General features: G+C 40.5%; 1 protein-coding gene across 1 annotated transcript; it reads left to right on the top strand.

The window, feature by feature from the left end:
- Nucleotides 1-40: 40 nt before the first annotated feature.
- Nucleotides 41-5,700, top strand: HNRNPH2 (heterogeneous nuclear ribonucleoprotein H2). Its single transcript, XM_090264808.1, has 2 exons — nucleotides 41-158; nucleotides 4,236-5,700. The coding sequence occupies exon 2, from the start codon at nucleotides 4,289-4,291 to the stop codon at nucleotides 5,636-5,638; it is 1,350 nt and encodes a 449-aa protein (XP_090120934.1). The 5' UTR covers nucleotides 41-158; nucleotides 4,236-4,288; the 3' UTR covers nucleotides 5,639-5,700.
- Nucleotides 5,701-18,239: the final 12,539 nt, after the last annotated feature.

The following is an 18,239-nucleotide window of genomic DNA, read 5'->3' as shown; positions in this document are numbered from 1 at the left end:
TTTAAGCCGAGAGTTGTTCACGTGACTGAGATCTCACATGACGTAGCTGCTCACGTGATCAGGCGCTTACGTGAGCAGAAGTAGTTCTGGTCGTCGTCTACCGTCTTGCTATAGCCGTTTGAGAGAAGAAGGAGGAACATCGTCCGTCATCGTTGGAGGTTGGTGTGTAGATGGGAACTGGGGGCTTAGAGGTCGTGATAATGAAGATGAAAGCGGGGTCCGTAGGCCGCCTTCGCTTTTTTCGCTCCTTGCTTTCGCCTTCCCCGCCCCCCACTCCCCCATCTCAGTGCCGGGAAGCCGCTTTTGCTTGCGCCTGATGGGGAAATGGTGGACGTTCGTGACTGTGTATGGTTTTTGTGTATCTCTAGGCGAGTCTCAGGGGACCCTTAAGAGAAACTTGAAGGTGAAAAACATTTAAAAACCACGTCCGTGGATTAGGAAAAACATTGAGACCAGTGTGGTCTGAGTGCTGGCCCATCTTTTGAGGCACTCAGTCTCCACTGCCTGATTGCCTCTAGGGAAAGGCACCAAGTCAATTTTATATGTAAAATCACATCTAAGCAAATGTTACATGCCTGACAGAGGCACCCAATAAATGTTTTTACTAAGTTGAATATTTAAATAACGTTTATTTTTCTGCTTATAACAGCAACTTGTTTAATTTTGAACATTCAAAAATAACAGCATGGTATAAGTTTTAAAAAAATACTTATAATTTATCAACCAGAGATAACTCAGCATTATGGTGTATAAAAAGTATGTGTATGGCACACATATAAGTAGATAAATTTTTCACACACAAATGGAATCTTGATTCGTACTTCAGGCAGCGGAGTCTTAGTGGCATTCTCAGGAAATACAGTAAGGAAGCAGAATCTCCCTGACACTACAGAGAGGATGTTAAGGCCCAGAGTGTGGCAGGGACATTAAATGGGGTGGGTCATCCAAGAGCTAAGACATGCAAAAAACTAGTCCGAAAATCTTTTGCTCAGATCTGAAGATGGTTTATAGGAAGACTCTTATCACTGCAGATGCAGTATGAAAGGCACATAATGGGCACTTAGTGTTTGTTGAATTGAATTCTCTAGTTTTTTTTTTTTAAGATTTTATTTATTTATTTTTAGAGAGAGGAGAAAGAGAGGGAGAGAAACAGCAATGTGTGGTTGCCTCTTGTGTGTCCCCAACTGGGGCCTTGGCCTGCAACCCAGGCGTGTGCCCTGAGTGGGAATTGAACTGGCAACCCTTTGATTCGCAGGCCAGTGCTCAATCCACTGAACCACACCACCCAGGGTCCCCTGTAGTTTTATGGCAGTTAATACACTTTGTGCTTTCCAAGAGACCCAATATTCCCAGACCATGTCAGATAAAGCCACCCACATACCAAATTAGAAACTTTTATAAAACTTTCTATACCAGACCCTAAAAAAGCAAATATTTTAATTTGTTCGTTTTTTAAAGACTTTATTTATTTATTTTTAGAGAGAGGGGAAGGGAGGGAGAAAGAGAGGGAGAGAAACATCAATGTGTGCTTGCCTCTTGCACACCCCCAACTGGGGACCTGGCCCACAACCTAGGCATGTGCCCTTACTGGGAATTGAACCAACAACCCTTTTGTTTGCAGGCTAACACTCAATCCACTGAGCCACACCAGCCTGGGCTGCTTGATATTTTTGCTGAAATAAAAGTAGTTACTCTGTAGAAAATTAAGATTGCACCAGAATTTTTAAATAATTGAAAAAACATAAGCCTACCAGTCCTAAACTTCTGTTAACATTTGACACATTCCCCATGCATATATTTTTCCTAACATTTTAAAAAATTCCAATTGCAGTGATTTTTAAAAATTAAACCTACATAGTAGTATATAGGGTAAGAAGTGAAAATACACTTCACTCTTCCTACTCTCCAGTTGTTTTCTCAAAAAACAAGTTTGTATTATATGTTTCCAGACATTTGCAAACATATATACATGCATGCTTATGTTTTAAAACAAGTAGGATCATACTATACATATTCTTTCACTTAATATATTTTGGAAATTCTAGGTCAGGGCAGATTTTTTTTTTAAAGTTTTGTAGCAGCACTCTAGAATTTAAGGATAAAGTATAATTCATTCAGCCATCCCTCTACTGGTGGATAGTTAGGTTTCTGATTTTCTGCAGTTACTAACAGTGCTGCAGTGAACATTTGTATTTCAGTTGACCAGGCTCTGGAAGAAATTCTAATAGGGTTGAAGAATATATGTTTTTTACATAGTTGAGATTATAAAGTAGCTGTGATCTTGAGTCACTTAAGATTATAGTATAAGTAATTTCTCACATTATTAAATATTTTATAATTAAAAAATTAAGTGTGTAATATTCTTTGTTTTACTTTTTATACCCTCACCTAAGGACATTTTTCATTGCTTTTAGAGAGAGAGAGAGGAAGGGGGGAGAGATAAAGAGAAAGAAAAAGAGAAAGAGAGAAACATCGATTGGTTACCTCCTGTATGCTCCCAGGCCTGGGATCATATGTCCCTGGACCAGGAATCAAACCCACAACATAGGTATGTGCCCTGACCGGGAATCCAACCTGCAACCTTTTGGTGTACAGGACAACGCCCCAACTAACTGAGCCACACCGGCCAGGGCTCTTAATAAAATAGCTTTCAATGGCTATATAGCTCCATAAATCTTTGTCTGAATTTCAGATCATCTGCTTAGGGCACATAACGTGAAGTGAATTTACTGTATCAAAAGACATACCTGTTTCCAAATTGCTTTCCAGAAATACTGTACCAACTTTCAATCTTCTGGGTGTGTGTTAGTTTGTGAACCTTGAATATCATCATTGATTTATTCTCATTGTTTATTTTTTACTATTTTGATGGGTGAAAAGTGGCAATTCTGGTTTTAATGTGCATTTCTGGTGATGGATGAAGTTTGAAAATTTCCCAGACTCCTCTCCTGTATCCTCAGATATCTATTCCTGTATATGTTATTAAGTCCCACAGAGTCAACTGTTTTGAATGCATAGGTAACATCTTGCCTCCTTTTAAAAAACTGTTGTCTTAGGTGAATCCGTAACATACCTCTAGGAGATCAGGGTTCTAACTTATCTTGCTAGTGTCACCTCAGCTGCCTCTATTTGAGTGCCACATTGTTGCCAGGAAATCTTATCTGAAAGGGTTCTGAAGATGTCAGTTTCCTCTCTTCACTCCCAGCCCCATGTCCCCTTTCCCATTCCCCTCACTCCCTTCTCCCCTCACTTCCCTCCTTTCATTACCCTGTTAAAGGCCTTAGGGTTTGTCTGTCAAATAAGGCCTTTGGGATATGATCTCTACCTTGCTTGCCTTATCTCCTGCCTTGCCTCTTCCTATTTTTTATGCTCTATCATAATTTTAAAAAGTCTTATGGATCCCTGAACCAGTTAGCCTGTTTCATTTAACCATTCTTTGCCAACCTATAGAATTGACCGACCATGCCCTGCTTTAATAACACCCTTTCAACCTGCACAGAATTCTGTCATAGCAAAAATGATGTTTATTTGCCCTTTTGTTTTTAGTAAAGACATATAGTGCCCCCGTAGGACCATAAGTCCTTTTGAGGCTCATTGATCCTTATATGCCAGAGCCAAATACTGGATCCGGCAACTGAAAAACATAAAATGAATGCATGAATTCCCCATAATGTCTTTTTTTCCACTTATCTCTTAGGCCTTAATATTTCCCTTTTATTAACTTATGTGAGTTCTTTATGTAAAGATATTAATGCATTTGTTGCAGGTATCTTCTCAAGTATATTGTTTGTCTTAATCTGATTAATCTTTTGATATAATGAAGTTTTTCATTTTTATGCAATCATAGATAGCCATTTTTTAATTTGTTGCCATCTTCCACTGATTTTGTTGATGTTAATTTTTACTCATTTTCCTTTTGACTATGGTGTTACAATAGTCAACGGTCAATGTAGAAATCTTAGAACATACTGAAATTTCCAAAGAAAACATTCCCTGAAACAAAAAGCTTCCATAATTCCACCACCCAGAAATAACCACAATTAATGGTATCCCACACATAATAGGTATCAAATAATTGTTGAATGAATTAGAAATTTGATGTAGTCTTTTTGTTTATATGAATGTCTTACCAAAAAAAGCTATCATTGCATTTGAATTTTTTATTAATATTTGCTTTTTTCTCTTACTATGTTGTGAACATTTTTCCGTGATAGTAGTGTTCTACTTTTTTTCAGCTGCATTGTATCTGCATTGAGCCGAGCTTGCCACCAAGAGCCTAACAGTCACCATGATGCTGGGCACGGAAGGCAGGGAGGGTTTTGTGGTGAAGGTCAGGGGCCTGCCCTGGTCCTGCTCTGCCGATGAAGTGATGCGCTTCTTCTCCGATTGCAAAATCCAAAATGGTACATCAGGTATTCGTTTCATCTACACCAGAGAAGGCAGACCAAGTGGCGAAGCATTTGTCGAACTTGAATCGGAAGATGAAGTGAAATTGGCTTTGAAGAAGGACAGAGAAACCATGGGACACAGATACGTTGAAGTATTCAAGTCCAACAGTGTTGAAATGGATTGGGTATTGAAGCATACAGGTCCGAATAGTCCTGATACTGCCAATGATGGCTTCGTCCGTCTTAGAGGACTCCCGTTTGGCTGTAGCAAGGAGGAGATTGTTCAGTTTTTTTCAGGGTTGGAAATTGTGCCAAATGGGATGACACTGCCAGTGGACTTCCAGGGGCGGAGCACAGGGGAGGCCTTTGTGCAGTTTGCTTCACAGGAAATAGCTGAAAAGGCCTTAAAGAAACACAAGGAAAGAATAGGGCACAGGTACATTGAAATCTTTAAGAGTAGCCGAGCTGAAGTCCGAACCCACTATGACCCCCCTCGAAAGCTCATGGCTATGCAGCGGCCAGGTCCCTATGATAGGCCAGGGACTGGCAGAGGGTATAATAGTATTGGCAGAGGGGCTGGGTTTGAAAGGATGAGGCGGGGTGCCTATGGTGGAGGGTATGGAGGCTATGATGATTATGGTGGCTATAATGATGGTTATGGCTTTGGGTCTGATAGATTTGGAAGAGACCTCAATTACTGTTTTTCAGGAATGTCTGATCATAGATATGGAGATGGTGCATCCAGTTTCCAGAGCACCACAGGGCACTGTGTACACATGCGGGGATTACCTTACAGAGCTACTGAGAATGATATTTACAATTTTTTCTCACCTCTTAACCCCATGAGAGTACACATTGAAATTGGACCCGATGGCAGAGTTACTGGTGAGGCAGATGTTGAATTTGCTACTCATGAAGATGCTGTGGCAGCTATGGCAAAAGACAAGGCTAATATGCAACACAGATATGTGGAGCTCTTCTTAAATTCTACTGCAGGAACAAGTGGTGGGGCCTATGATCATAGCTATGTAGAACTCTTTTTGAATTCTACAGCAGGGGCAAGTGGTGGTGCTTATGGTAGCCAGATGATGGGAGGAATGGGCTTATCCAACCAGTCTAGTTATGGGGGCCCTGCTAGCCAGCAGCTGAGTGGTGGTTATGGGGGTGGTTATGGTGGTCAGAGCAGTATGAGTGGATATGACCAAGTTCTGCAGGAAAACTCCAGTGATTATCAGTCAAACCTTGCATAGGTAGAGAAGGAGCACTAAACAGCTACTACAGAAATAAAAGCTGTTCATTTATGGAGTTGAATAGAACGGGAGGGCTGTCTAGTGTATCCAATATGACTGGTAAATGGGAAGTACTGATTCTGATCAATCCTGGTCAGCTTTCTTTCTTTTTTCCTTTCTCTTTTTTAAAAAGAAAAAGATTGATACTTTTGCATTACAGGCTTGTCATTTATGCTTACTGTAAAATGGAAGGCAAGATTGTTTTCAAACTTCAGGCTCAGTAATTTTGAACACTGAAACATTCATCTAGGATGTAATAACAATTCAGTATTGACTATAACTGTTAGAACAATTTTCATTTTTCCTCAAGTTAGTTCTGTTGTAGGAGTGTACCTAAGCAGTAAGCATATTTAGGTTAAAACAGTTTCACTTATGTTAAATGTTGCTCTTATACCATAGTACATTGAAAACTTTGGATGCATGTTGAGAAACATGCTTTTCTGTAAAACTTAAATATAGGCGCTCTGTCTACGATTCAAAGTGAAAACATTTGGCATGTTTGTTAATTTTAGCTTTTTGGTTTATTATCCTGTAAGGCACATGAGTGTGCACTTTAACTTTTTTTTTTAAGATCTGGGACAATTTTGAGATGTAACACCGATTCATACTTCAGGAGTTGGATCATGTCATTTGTATAAAATTCTGAGGCTTTGGTTTAAATCTTTCCTTGTATTGTGATTTCCATTAGATGTATTGTACTAAGTGAAACTTGTTAAATAAATCTTCCTTTTAAAAACTGGAAAAAATATTGTACAGCTTGATTTTTGTTATGTTCTGTCATATGAGCCATTTTTTACACAGTCCTCTGCTCTTGAAGTTTCAGTTGTTTTCAGTTTTTTAATTATGAACATAAACGTCTTCATAATTCTCGCTTATATTATTAATTATTTTTAAGATATATTCCTAAAACTGCCGAGTCAAAGGTACACACATTTTAGAAGCTTTTGATTTGTATTACTGGAAAAATCATGATACTTTGTGTTTCCATCAGAGTATGTGTTTGTTTTTTTTTTTAATTTTACCCCCATAGCCTTCTCAATGTTGCACGTTATTCTTGATGATGGCCTATTTGTTAGTTGAAAAGGTATCTAGTTGCTATTTTCATTTGTATTTCTTTTATTAATACTGAGGTGGAGCAACTTTCTGTTTGTTTCTAAACTTACCACCATGTCCACAGGGCTATTGGGCTACTCTGGAGACTGTCAAGACAGCATTCTCCAAAATCCAAAGAAGCAAACACAAATAATCTTCCTTTCGTTTAACCGTAAAGGGGAAGATTTAAGGCACCTTTATATGTTTTGAAAAAGTAGGCCTGTATTATAGAAATAATTGTCTTCTCCATAAATTAATAGTCTCTAAACACCCTTTAAGGTATTTCAGAGCATTTAAACCTTGTTTTAAACCACTGGTCCTCATACTTAAGTATGTACCAGAATCCTCTGCAGGGCTTGTTAAATTGATTATGGGGCCCCACTCCTAGAGTTTCTGGAATTCTGTAGTTGTAGTGCTTGAGATTTTGCTGATGATGCAGTTTTCACAACCACATTTTGCAACCCATGACAACTCTAAAAGGCTTATTTGAACCCTAACACAGCAACCTTAAGAAGCAGCTTCCTTCATGATCCCTGACTGCCTCCCCTTTCTATTAAAGTACACTTTGCACATGCTTATTAACAACACTTGTGATATCTGTGGTTATCTTAAATTTCTGCCCACACCATAGTAGCCATTAAAAATTATACCTTTTGATGATCTAAAGCCCTGGATACCCTCATGTCAGTACCAGCTGTACCTGAACGTATACAGATCTCTGTAGATCTGACCAGGCTATAAATGGATTGTTATCCATTGTATATTTAGAGCTTGGGACCCAGAAAAGCACTAGGAGATGGGAAGCAAATACCAAATTGGTATTATCTGATTCCATTTTATTCAAGGATATTTTTTATTGAGCACCATTTCTAGAAAATCAATCATACTGAGGATACAGTTGGAGGTGATTTAAGATTCTTTGATTTGTAATTTCTGTCACAGCTGCAAAAGAGCAAGAAATCCATTTTAACTCATGCTATAATAAGCCAGTCATTACCCTCACCTCTCAAGCCCTTCAGGATACCTTTCTCAGAACGTTCACAAGTAGGTGGTGTTGCTTTCCGGCTGCTCAGTTAATTTTCCAGAACGTTCTTTAAGTATGAGCAAAGATTCTCTAGTTAGCCACTAGATGTCACCAAATCTCAGGAAAGGATTGTCTGAGTCCAAGAGCTAAGGTGTTTGCTTCCTCTGCTGGATAAGAAAACTCAAGTTGGAGGGCTGGGTGAAAAAGATGAAAGGATTAAGCAGCATGAAAGACAACAACAAAACCCTCATAGACACAGAAGATGGTATGGTGATTACCAGAGCGAAAGAGGGTGTAGGAGGTAGGAGAGGGTATAGAGGGGATAAGTAGTGATGGAAGGAGACTTAACTTGGAGTGGTGAGCACACAACACAAAATACAGATGATGTGTTTAAAACTACATCTGAAACCTACATAATTAACTGTAACCCCAATAAATTCAATAAAACTAAAAAAGAAAGAAAAAAGCTTAGGGAGGTGGTCAAAAGAGACCCTGAAGGTCAGTGGTCAGCACTAGAAGTGTGGAAAGGGATCGAAGTACCTGTCAGGACAGCAGCACAGATGGCCACGTGTGCGCACCACAGTCAAACCCCACACCGTTGTCCATGTCCATGGGTCATGTATATATGTTCTTTGACTAATCCCTTCACCTTTCAACGAGTTCTAGAGAGAGAGGACGGGGGAGAGAGAAACACTGATGTGAGAGAGAAGAATTGATTAATTGCCTCCCAGTGCCCTCACTGAGGGATCATATGCGCCCAGATGGGGGATCCTGACTGGGAATCTAACCCACAGCCTAGGTATGTGCCCTGACCAGGAATCGAACCTGAAAGCTTTCGGTTACAGGATGATACTCCAACAAACTGAGCCACACCAGCCAGGGCTGTAAAGTTTTGTTTTGTTTTAAGATAATGAAAATGTCCTAAACTTAGATTGTTGTGGTAGTTTGCACAAGTCTGTAAATTTACTAAAAAAATTCAGTTATGCACTTAAAATGGGTGAACTTTATGAATAAAAATTATACCTTAAAGATGCACTTACAAATGCCTATGGAATAATAAGTAATGAACAGTGGAGATATACAATATATCTTGCAGGGAGACAGCAGGGTAAATGCAAATATAATGAGTGACCTAAGGAAATGACAAAGACTCTTCTTGACCAAACTATTTTTTTAATGATTTATTTGTTTGTTGATTTATTTATTTTTAGAGAGAGAGGAAAGGAGAAAGAGAGGGAGAGAAACATCACTGTGTGGTTGCCTCTCACTCGCGCCCCAAACTGGGGACCTGACGTGCAACCTAGTCATGTGCCCTGAGTGGGAATCGAATCAGCAACACTTGGCTCGCAGGTCGACGCTCAATCCACTGAGCCACAGCAGCCAGGGCTCTCTTCATGACCAAACTTTAGACAGATTCTTCTAAGACCTCTTTTCAATTAGGCCTCATCCTTAGGCCCTGTTGTCCTTGTGCCCAGCCCAATTTTAGCAATAATTTTTCTAAGTCATCTCCTACATTTGATACCTGATCCCTGATCACCTTGGACTGCCTTTACCAAGAATCCTGTTAAGTTGGTTTAGCAAGACTACCCCCTCCTTGATGTCTCCTCTTAGTAATATCCCATCACTCTGTTCCTTGGTTATAAATCCCTAATTGTCTTTGTTGTATTTGAAATTGAGTCCAGTTTTATACTGAAGCATCTTTTCCCCTATTGTAATAGTACTGAATAAAATCTGTCTTTACTGCTTTTAATTATTTTCTGGCTCTATTTCTCCTTGACAGAAGGCACTTTTAGACAGTGTTTATGGTAGTACATATCAGTCTGGCCTGCTGGGGGCCAATTCTTTTTTAAAAGACAATGAAAAAGGGCCTACTCATTCATTAATTCACAGGATGCTTATTGAGGGCCTACTTATTGCCAAGCACTGTGCTGGATGCTGAGGAAATAGATATGAGCAGAAACTATCTAAAGGTCTCAGTCTTCATGTAGCTCATACTCTAGTGGGGGAGCCAAATAGCAAGCAAATAGGAAGAAGGGGGTTTATAGTTCTATAAGAACCTATAAAATAGGGGGATTTGACTAGTCAGGAATTCTGCCCTGAGAATGTGACTATTGAGCTGAAGGGTAAGAAAAATTACAGGCTTATTAGGTTGGAGATGGGGGTCTGGGAGAAAAGGCTTAAGGCTATGTGTTCAGAGATAGCATAGTGGGTAAAAGGGGCTGAGAGAATGCCAGTACTGCTGGAGTTCAAGAGATAGTGGAGAGCAGTGTGGCACGAGTTGAGGGTGTGCTGGTATATAGGGGTCAGGACATGTAGACTGTCAACGGAAGCCTGCTTAAGCTGTTTTGTCTATATACTAAGAGCCATTGGCAGCCCTGTGTGTATGTATGGGTGGTGGTGGTAGTAAAGGTAATAGATTGGATTTGTCTTTTGAAAATACCACCTTGTCTACAGTGTGGACAAGGAACTGGGAGGAGGTCAGACTGTATTGGAGAATCCTATTATGAATCATTGCAACGATCTAGGGTAGAAGTGATGGCAGATTGGACTAAGCTAGTGGTGGTTTAGATGGAGGGAATTGGTGTATTTTAGAATTACACAGGAAGTAAAATCCACAGGAATTAGAAATGGATTTGAATTGGGAGTGAGGCAGAGTGAGAGGTCAAGGATCACTTCTTTTCTGGCTTGTATAACTGGATGTTTGGGAGTGCTGGTCAGAGACACTGAATACCAAGTTTAAGGATGGAAATTGTGAGATTGGTCTTAGACATGTTGTGTTGGAGATGCCTTTGAGAACACCAAGAAAGCCATCCAGATCTGCAGCTTGAAAGAGGAATCTAACCTGAAGATATGAATTGTTAGCTCTATGCCCATAGGTGGTAATTGAAGTCATGTATGGGGATAATGCTGTCCAGGTCAGAGGAGAATCACAGGGAGAATGTAGGAGAACATAGGAAGTAACCTTAAGAAACTCAAGGATTTAATGTGGTGTAGAGGAGGATCGTCCTGAAAATGAGATGGGAGAAGAGCAGCCAGGGAGGTTTAAAAGAATGTTAGAATGACTTGTGTCATTGAAAGCAAAGGAAGAGATTGTTTCAAGAAGTAGAGAGTAGACTGTCAATAGTGTTCATTGGCACTGAGCATCAAATAACTGTCGACTGGAAAAATATGTGTTGCACTTACAAACCATGGAAGTCATTGGTGACTTTAGCTAGATCTATTTTCATGGAGTTACAGGGCCAAAATCTGGATTGGAATGGATTGGAGTGTGGTTAGCTGAGAGGTGGGGAAGTTAAGGTGGTGGAAACAGAGTATAGGCAACTATTTGAAGCAGTTTGGCTGAGAAGGGCACAAAAATGCCAGTGTTATAGCAGGAGTGGAATTAGGGGTTCAGAGAGGCACTTATTTTTATTTTTAAATTTTTAAATTGAATTTATCGGGGCGACATTGGTTAATAAAATTATATAGGTTTCAGGTGTACAATTCTATAATACATCAACTTTATATTGTATTGTGTGTTTACCACCCCAAGTCAAGTCTCCTTCCATCACCATTTATTCTTCCTATATCCTCTTCTATCTCCACTCACAGAGGCATTTTAAAAAACATCCACCTATGTAACCAGATCAAGATACAGAACATTTCTGTCACCTCAAAAGTTCACCTCAGGCCCCTTACCAGTTGATCTCCACCCCCAAGGTAACCACTAATCTGATTACTAAAAATATGCATTAGTTTGCATTTCCTAGAATGCTATACAAAGAAAGAATATAGTATGTACTCTTTTTTTGGTTTGGCTTATTTCAGTCAGCATAATTATTGTGTGGCTTATGTTTTATTACTAAGTCATTTCATTGTATGGACGTACCACAGCTTGCTTATCCACTCATTTGTTTATGCACATTAATGTTATTTCTAGTTTGGGGCAACTATGAATAGAGTTGCTATAAACATTCATGTACAAGTCTTTTTTTTTTTTTTTTAAAGAATGTGTTCATTTATTTTTAGAGAGAGGGAAGGGAGGGAGAAAGAGATGGAAAAAAACATCGATGTGGGAAAGATACATCAATTGGTTGCCTCTCACATGCCCTCAACTGGGGACCTGGCCCGCAACCCAGGCGTGTGCCCTGACTGGAAATCAAACCAGCAACCCTTTGGTTCGCAAACCAGTGCTCATCCACTGAGCCACACCAGCCAGAGCTCATGTACAAGTCTTGGTATACATATAGGCTTTCATTTCTCTTGGGTATATATCTAAGGATGGAATTGTTGGATCATAGAGTAAGCATATGTTTAACTATATGTAATAGATTCAAAAGCACTGAATCTTAGATCTTTATACTCTCCCTAGACTGACTTTTTGTTTAGAGAAGATAATTTTTTTTCTCCACAAAATGAAAATTACATATAATCTCTGTAAAAACTGGAAAATACAGCAAAGCAGAAAAAAGGGAAATTACGCCAATGACCTCCATATACTTAAGTGTAACCCAGTCCCAGATAAGCTCCGTCATTTCTGGAAATTGGTGTCATCTAGTGGCTGACTTGAGAATGCAGAACCACAGCTACAGAGTTTCTGGAAAATTAACTGAGGAGACTGCCAAGAAAAAAATGAATTTACAAATCCATGGAGATGCTCTCTGTGGAAGATTCAGGGCTATTTGGACAGAGCCTCTATAGTCAGGCCTAGAAAGGCAAACAGCTCCATGTTCTCTGGCAGCCTTCCTGAGCTTTTTACAAGATGGCACAGGAGGAAAAGGAACACATACACTTTCTTTATGTTCTGGTAAGTGAACTTGTGCCTATAAGAACAAAATTGCTTAGGTTGCATCTTGACATGTGCCACATCCGTATAATACAGTGCACCTTTAAATATGTTTATGTAGGATTCAAGATGGCAGAGGAGTAAGTGGAAGCCAAACTAAACTCTCAGGACCAATCTGGTATTACAACTTGATTATGGAGAAACCATCCTGAATAACGAACTGAACAATAGCTGGATAGAAGCCTTAAAACCACAGACAGACAGAAGAAACCTCTTTATCACAATGTGACTGGTATGGAGTATGGAGAAGATTCAAGAGGGCTGGCTGGGCTCCCATAGGTGGCAGTTGAAGTGCTGGAGGAAAATTTCAGCGGCTGGGGGGTTCCCCCTGAGAAGTGTGAGATCTAAACCCCAAGCTAGGATCCCCAGCCTATAGCATCAGAGTTGAGAGGAACCCAGATAGCATCCAACGGCAAAAAGTGGTGGGGTTTCTGCCTACCAGGGAGAGATGGCTGGAGTCACAGAGAGCTTCTTAAAGGGTCAATGTACAAAATTTTGTTTAGACCCATTTACCCTGGGCTTTGGCAAAGGGAGGGCAGAGTGGACTGGAGACGCTTGAGGAGAGTTTGGGGACAGTGGCTTTGGGGAGAGTACAGAGGGAGTCCTCTAAGTGGCAAAAATCTGGCAGTTTCTTCCACTGCCGCAACCCCTACTGGCTTTTACAGCCAGACGTAATGGGGGTTTATCGTCCCTGTGCTGGAACCCTGGGCTGTGTGGTCTGGCCTGCAGCTGGGGTCACTTGCTCCCAGGTTATCCCTCCTGATTTTTATCCACCACACATGAATGTGGGACCGTCTGTTCCACCACCACCACCACTGCTGCAGCTTGTCCAAGCAACACTGCCTCTCTGCCCCATCTCCATGATTCCACCCCTCCTAACCATCTAAATGAATGTGGCTTCTTTAAATCCTTGGTTGTTGGACTTTCATATAGCTCAATTTTATGATGGTTCTGGTTGTTATTTGTTTTTGAAATCTGGTTACAATTCTAGGCGAAGTGTGTCTACCTATGCCTCCATCTTGACTGGAAGTGGTATCATACAGTATTTGTCTTTCTCTGTCTTGTTTCACTTAGCTTAGTACTCTCAAGTTTCACCCAAGTTTTTACAAATATCAGGATTTCATTCTTTCTCATGGCTGAATAGTATTCCATTGTATATTTACACCAAATCTTATATATTCATTTAGTCATTGACATACAGTTAGGTTATTTCCGTATCTTGGCTATTGTGAGTAATGTTGCAACAAATATGGGCGTGCAGGAATCTCTACGAGAGCCTTATTTTAATTTCTTTGGATATATATCAAGATGTTGGATTGTTGCCCTAGCTGGTGTTGCTCAGTGGATTGGGTGTAATCCTGCAAACCGAAAGGTTGCTGAGTTGATTTCTGGTCAGGGCACATGGCTGGGTTGCAGGCCTGGGTGAGTTGGGGACTTGCAGGAGACAACCACTGTTTCTCTCACACATCAATGTTTCTCTCCCTTTCTCCATCCCTTACCCTCTCCCTAAAAATAAAAAAATAAATAAAATAAATAAAATCTTTAAAAAAAGATGTTGGATTGCTGTATCAGTTGGTGCTTCGATTTTTAATTTATTGAGGTACATGTATACTGTTTTCCATAGTGGCTGTAGCAATCTGTGTTTCCATTAGCTGTGCACTAGGGTTTCCTTTACTCCCCACCCTTTCCAACACTTGATATCTCTTTAATTTTCTAATTTTAATTTTTAAAGTATATTTTATTGATTATGTTCTTACAGTTGTTCCAATTTCTTTCCCCTTTGCTCCCCTCTTCCCAGTAACCCCTTCCCTCCATCAATCCAACTCCTGTTAGTTCATGTCCATGGGTCGTGCATATAAGTTCTTTGGCTTCACCCTTCCCTATATTATTCTTAACTTCCCCTGGTCTATTATGTACCAACCAGTTATGCTTCTTAGTCCCTGCACCATTTCCCCATTTCTGCCCCTTCTCCCTCCGAGCTGTTAACCCTACAAATGATCCCCATACCTATGATTCTGTTCCTATTCTGGTTTGCTGAGTTGGATTTTGTTTTTATTTTTTAGATTCAGTTGTTGATAGTTGTGAGTTTGTTGTCATTTCAATGTTCATAGTTTTGATCTTCTTTTTCTTAAGTAAGTCCCTTTGAAATTTCATATAATAATGGCTTGGTGATGATGAACTCCTTTAGCTTTACCTTGTCTGGGAAGTATTTCATCTGCTCTTCCATTCTAAATGATAGCTTTGCTGGATAGAGTAATCCTGGTTGCAGATTGCCTTTCATCACATTGAATACTGCTTGCCAGTCCCTTCCTGCCTGCAAAATGTCCTCTGAGAAATCAGCTGAGAGTCCTATAGGCACCCTCCTGTAGGCAACTCTCTGCCTCTCTCTTGCTGCCCTCGGGACTCTCTCTTTATCTTTCACCTTTGGCATCTCAATCATGATGCATACTGGTGTGGTCCCTCTGGGTCCAGCTCGCCCAGGACACTCCGTGTTTCCCAGACCTCTATGTCCATATCCTTCACAAAATTTGGGGAGTTTTCCTCATTTTTTTCAATTCTTCCTTCCTCATTCTGCACTGGTTGACTGTTTTTTTCTTTTTTATGTTCCAAATCATTGATTTGAACCCCGATGTCCTTCCTTTCACCATTGGTTTTGTGTGGATTTTCCTTCGTTTCACTTAGCATAGCTTTCACTTCTTCTCTTATGTGTTTGCCATACTCAATCATATCTGTCAAGCTTGTGATCATCTTTATCACCAGTGTTTTGAATTCTGCATCTGTTAGGTTGGCTCTCTCCTCGCCGCTTAGTTCTCCCACTGGAACCTTGATCCGTTCCCCATTTGGGGCCATACTTCTCTGTCTCCTCATTTTGAGAGGCTCCTGTGTTTGTTTGCCTCTGCATCCCAGGTAGAGCTGTCGCTCCTATTACATTGTCAGGGGCGGAGCCTTAGGGATTTGTCAGGACAGGGCGACCTGTTTCACCACATTGTGGCGCTGTATGTGGGGGAGGAGTCCAAGAAGGAAGAATGCCGCCTGCCCAGCACTCGCCCCTTTCCAGGCACCTCTCCCACTTCCGCACCAGACTGACGCCCCTCTAGCTGCTGCCCTGACCATTGTTCCCAGAGTACGTGGGTCTGCGGATGTTCTAGGACTATGGGGGCCCTTTAAAGAAGCAGACTCTGTTGAGAGACCGTCAGTTTCTGCCTCCACCCTAACATCCACTGGTCTGCACAGTCAGAAGCAATGAGGCTTGATTCTCCCTGGTGCTGGGACCATGAGCTGCTAGGTCTGGTGAATAGCTGGGAATGCTCCCCAGGTGTCCCTCCTGACTTTAATATGTGTGACTGCCCTTTCTGCTGGCCTGCGGCTGCTGCCACTGCTGCTGCCACTGCTGCTGCCACTACATCATGTCCTCTCCGCTCTGGCTCCACCTCTCCTACCTGTCTGGATGAGTATTTCTTCTTTATATCTTTGTTTGATGGACTTCCATGCAGTTTGATTTTCTGGAACTTCTGGTTGTTTCTACTTTTGAGGTAGTTGTATTCCTTCTTAGTTGTGGAGGGAGACACAGCATGTCTGTCTACACCTCCATCTTGGCCAGAAGTAGTCCCACTTCTTTATATTAACTTTTTTTACTTGTGCCTTTGCTCTCATTTCCAGGAAACTGCTACTGAGACCAATGTCAAGCATGTTTCCCCCTATTTTTTTTTCTAGGAGTTTTACAGTTTTGGGTCTTAAATTTAAGTCTTAAATCTATTTCAGCTTCACATTTGTGAGTGGTGTAAGATAAGGGTTTTGGTAATGGTTAAGTGAAAAAAAAAAAGCCTACAAGCCAATCCCAGTGTCTGCCACATCGAATGTGCACCATAAATGTCAGCTATTACAGTATTCCCTCACTTATCGTGAGTATTACGTTCTAGACACCCCCGCAATAGGTGAAAAACCGCGAAGTAGGAATCTTACATTTATTTTAGTATTTACATATATTTTAAGGCTTTATAAACCCTTCCCACACACTTATAAACCATTCCCAGTCCCTTATTAACCTTACAGCGAAAAAGCCGTGATAAATAATTAAATTTAATATTTCAAAATATCCCGTGATACAGTGAGGCCGCGATAAGTGAACCGCAATATAAAGAGGGACTACTGTATTACTATTGCCTGACAAATAACCTCATGTAGAGAAGTATAGATTGAGTGGAGAAAATAAGGCATAACATAGAACCAGTGATTAATCATTATAAAAAAATTAAAAAGATTTTCCTGCAAAATCCATTTGCTTTATATATCTTCAACAATTACGGCAAAGACAAAGCTGGGTCTGAGACCCTTTATACCATCTCATAGATCATTTTACCTTAAAGCAGGGGTCCCAAGCCCTGGGGCCATGGATCAGTCCTGTTATGAACTGGACTACACAGCAAGAGGTGAGCTTGAATGTGCAGCAGTCCCTCTCTATATCGCAGTTCACTTATTGTGGCCTCACTGTATTGCGGGATTTTTAAAAATATTATATTTAATTATTTATCATGGATTTTTCACTATATCGCGGGATTTTGCAGTACTCTATAGATATGTTGTTAAAGTTACGTAGCTTTAGGTGTGTAGAATATGTTTAAGAACATAAGTAGTGTTTATAAAAGTGTGGAAAAGGTTAATAAAGGAGTGGGAGAGGTTAATAAGGGACTGGGAATGGTTTATAAGTGTGTGGGAAGGGTTTATAAAGCCTTATAATATATATAAATACTAAAATAAATGTAAGATTCCTACTTTGCAGATTTTCACCTATCGCAGGGGAGTCTAGAAGGTAATACCTGTGATAAGTGAGGGAATACTATAATGTGCTTCAGTCATCCTGAAACTATCCCTTCCACCCCGGTTTGTGGAAAAAATTGTCTTCCATGAAACTGGTCTCTGGTGCCAAAAAAGTTGAGGACTCTGCCTTAGAAAACATTAAGATGAGGACTCTGGAGCAGAGGACAGGGAGAAAACTAACATTTTCTATATGCCTATTATGTGCCTGACACTGTGTCAAATGCTTCCCGAAAGGTTTCTCATTCAATGTTCTCAACACTATTGTGAGGTAAGAATCATAATCCTAACTTCACTGAAAATGAAACTGAGTCTCAGACAGTTCTTAGAAGTTTTAGAAGTTCACACAACTGCATGCAAACCCTCAGAGAAGCTGGCTCCAAGTTCATGATTCTCTCATTCACAATGATGGTGGGCTTGCTGAAGGGCTCAGTGAATCAGGAAACCTACCATTTCCTTCACCTTGAGATATCCCTGATTTCAAGAAAAGCAAAAGAGTGAAACCCTACAGAAGGTTGATACTAATTAGTGTGGAAAGGGACAGTAGTACCTGTCAGGGTAACAGCACAGATGCGCATGCACACACACACCATCTCTAACTCTCTAAAATCTAACACTCTAACAATATCCAGGAATGTTTTCTGTGAGGTAAAGTGGGCAACTCATCTACACCCATCAACCACAAACTCAGGGCATTCATTTTAGACTGCATCTAGAAGCTACTTGACAGGATCAGGATGAAAGTTTACAGTCACAACTATCATGGTCTAAAGAGTCTCCATTGATGGCTTAGGCCAATGGTTTTC

Source organism: Furipterus horrens, unplaced genomic scaffold (assembly GCF_987537825.1).
Source record: "Furipterus horrens unplaced genomic scaffold, mFurHor1.1.pri manual_scaffold_17, whole genome shotgun sequence".
NCBI lineage: Eukaryota > Metazoa > Chordata > Mammalia > Chiroptera > Furipteridae > Furipterus > Furipterus horrens.
The sequence above is the reverse complement of the archived record's forward strand: the minus strand, read 5'-3'. Positions and strand labels throughout refer to the sequence as shown.

Coding starts and splice junctions, on each gene's coding strand:
- HNRNPH2 (XM_090264808.1), top strand. CDS start 4,289: ATGATGCTGGGCACGGAAGGCAGGGAGGGTTTTGTGGTGAAGGTCAGG.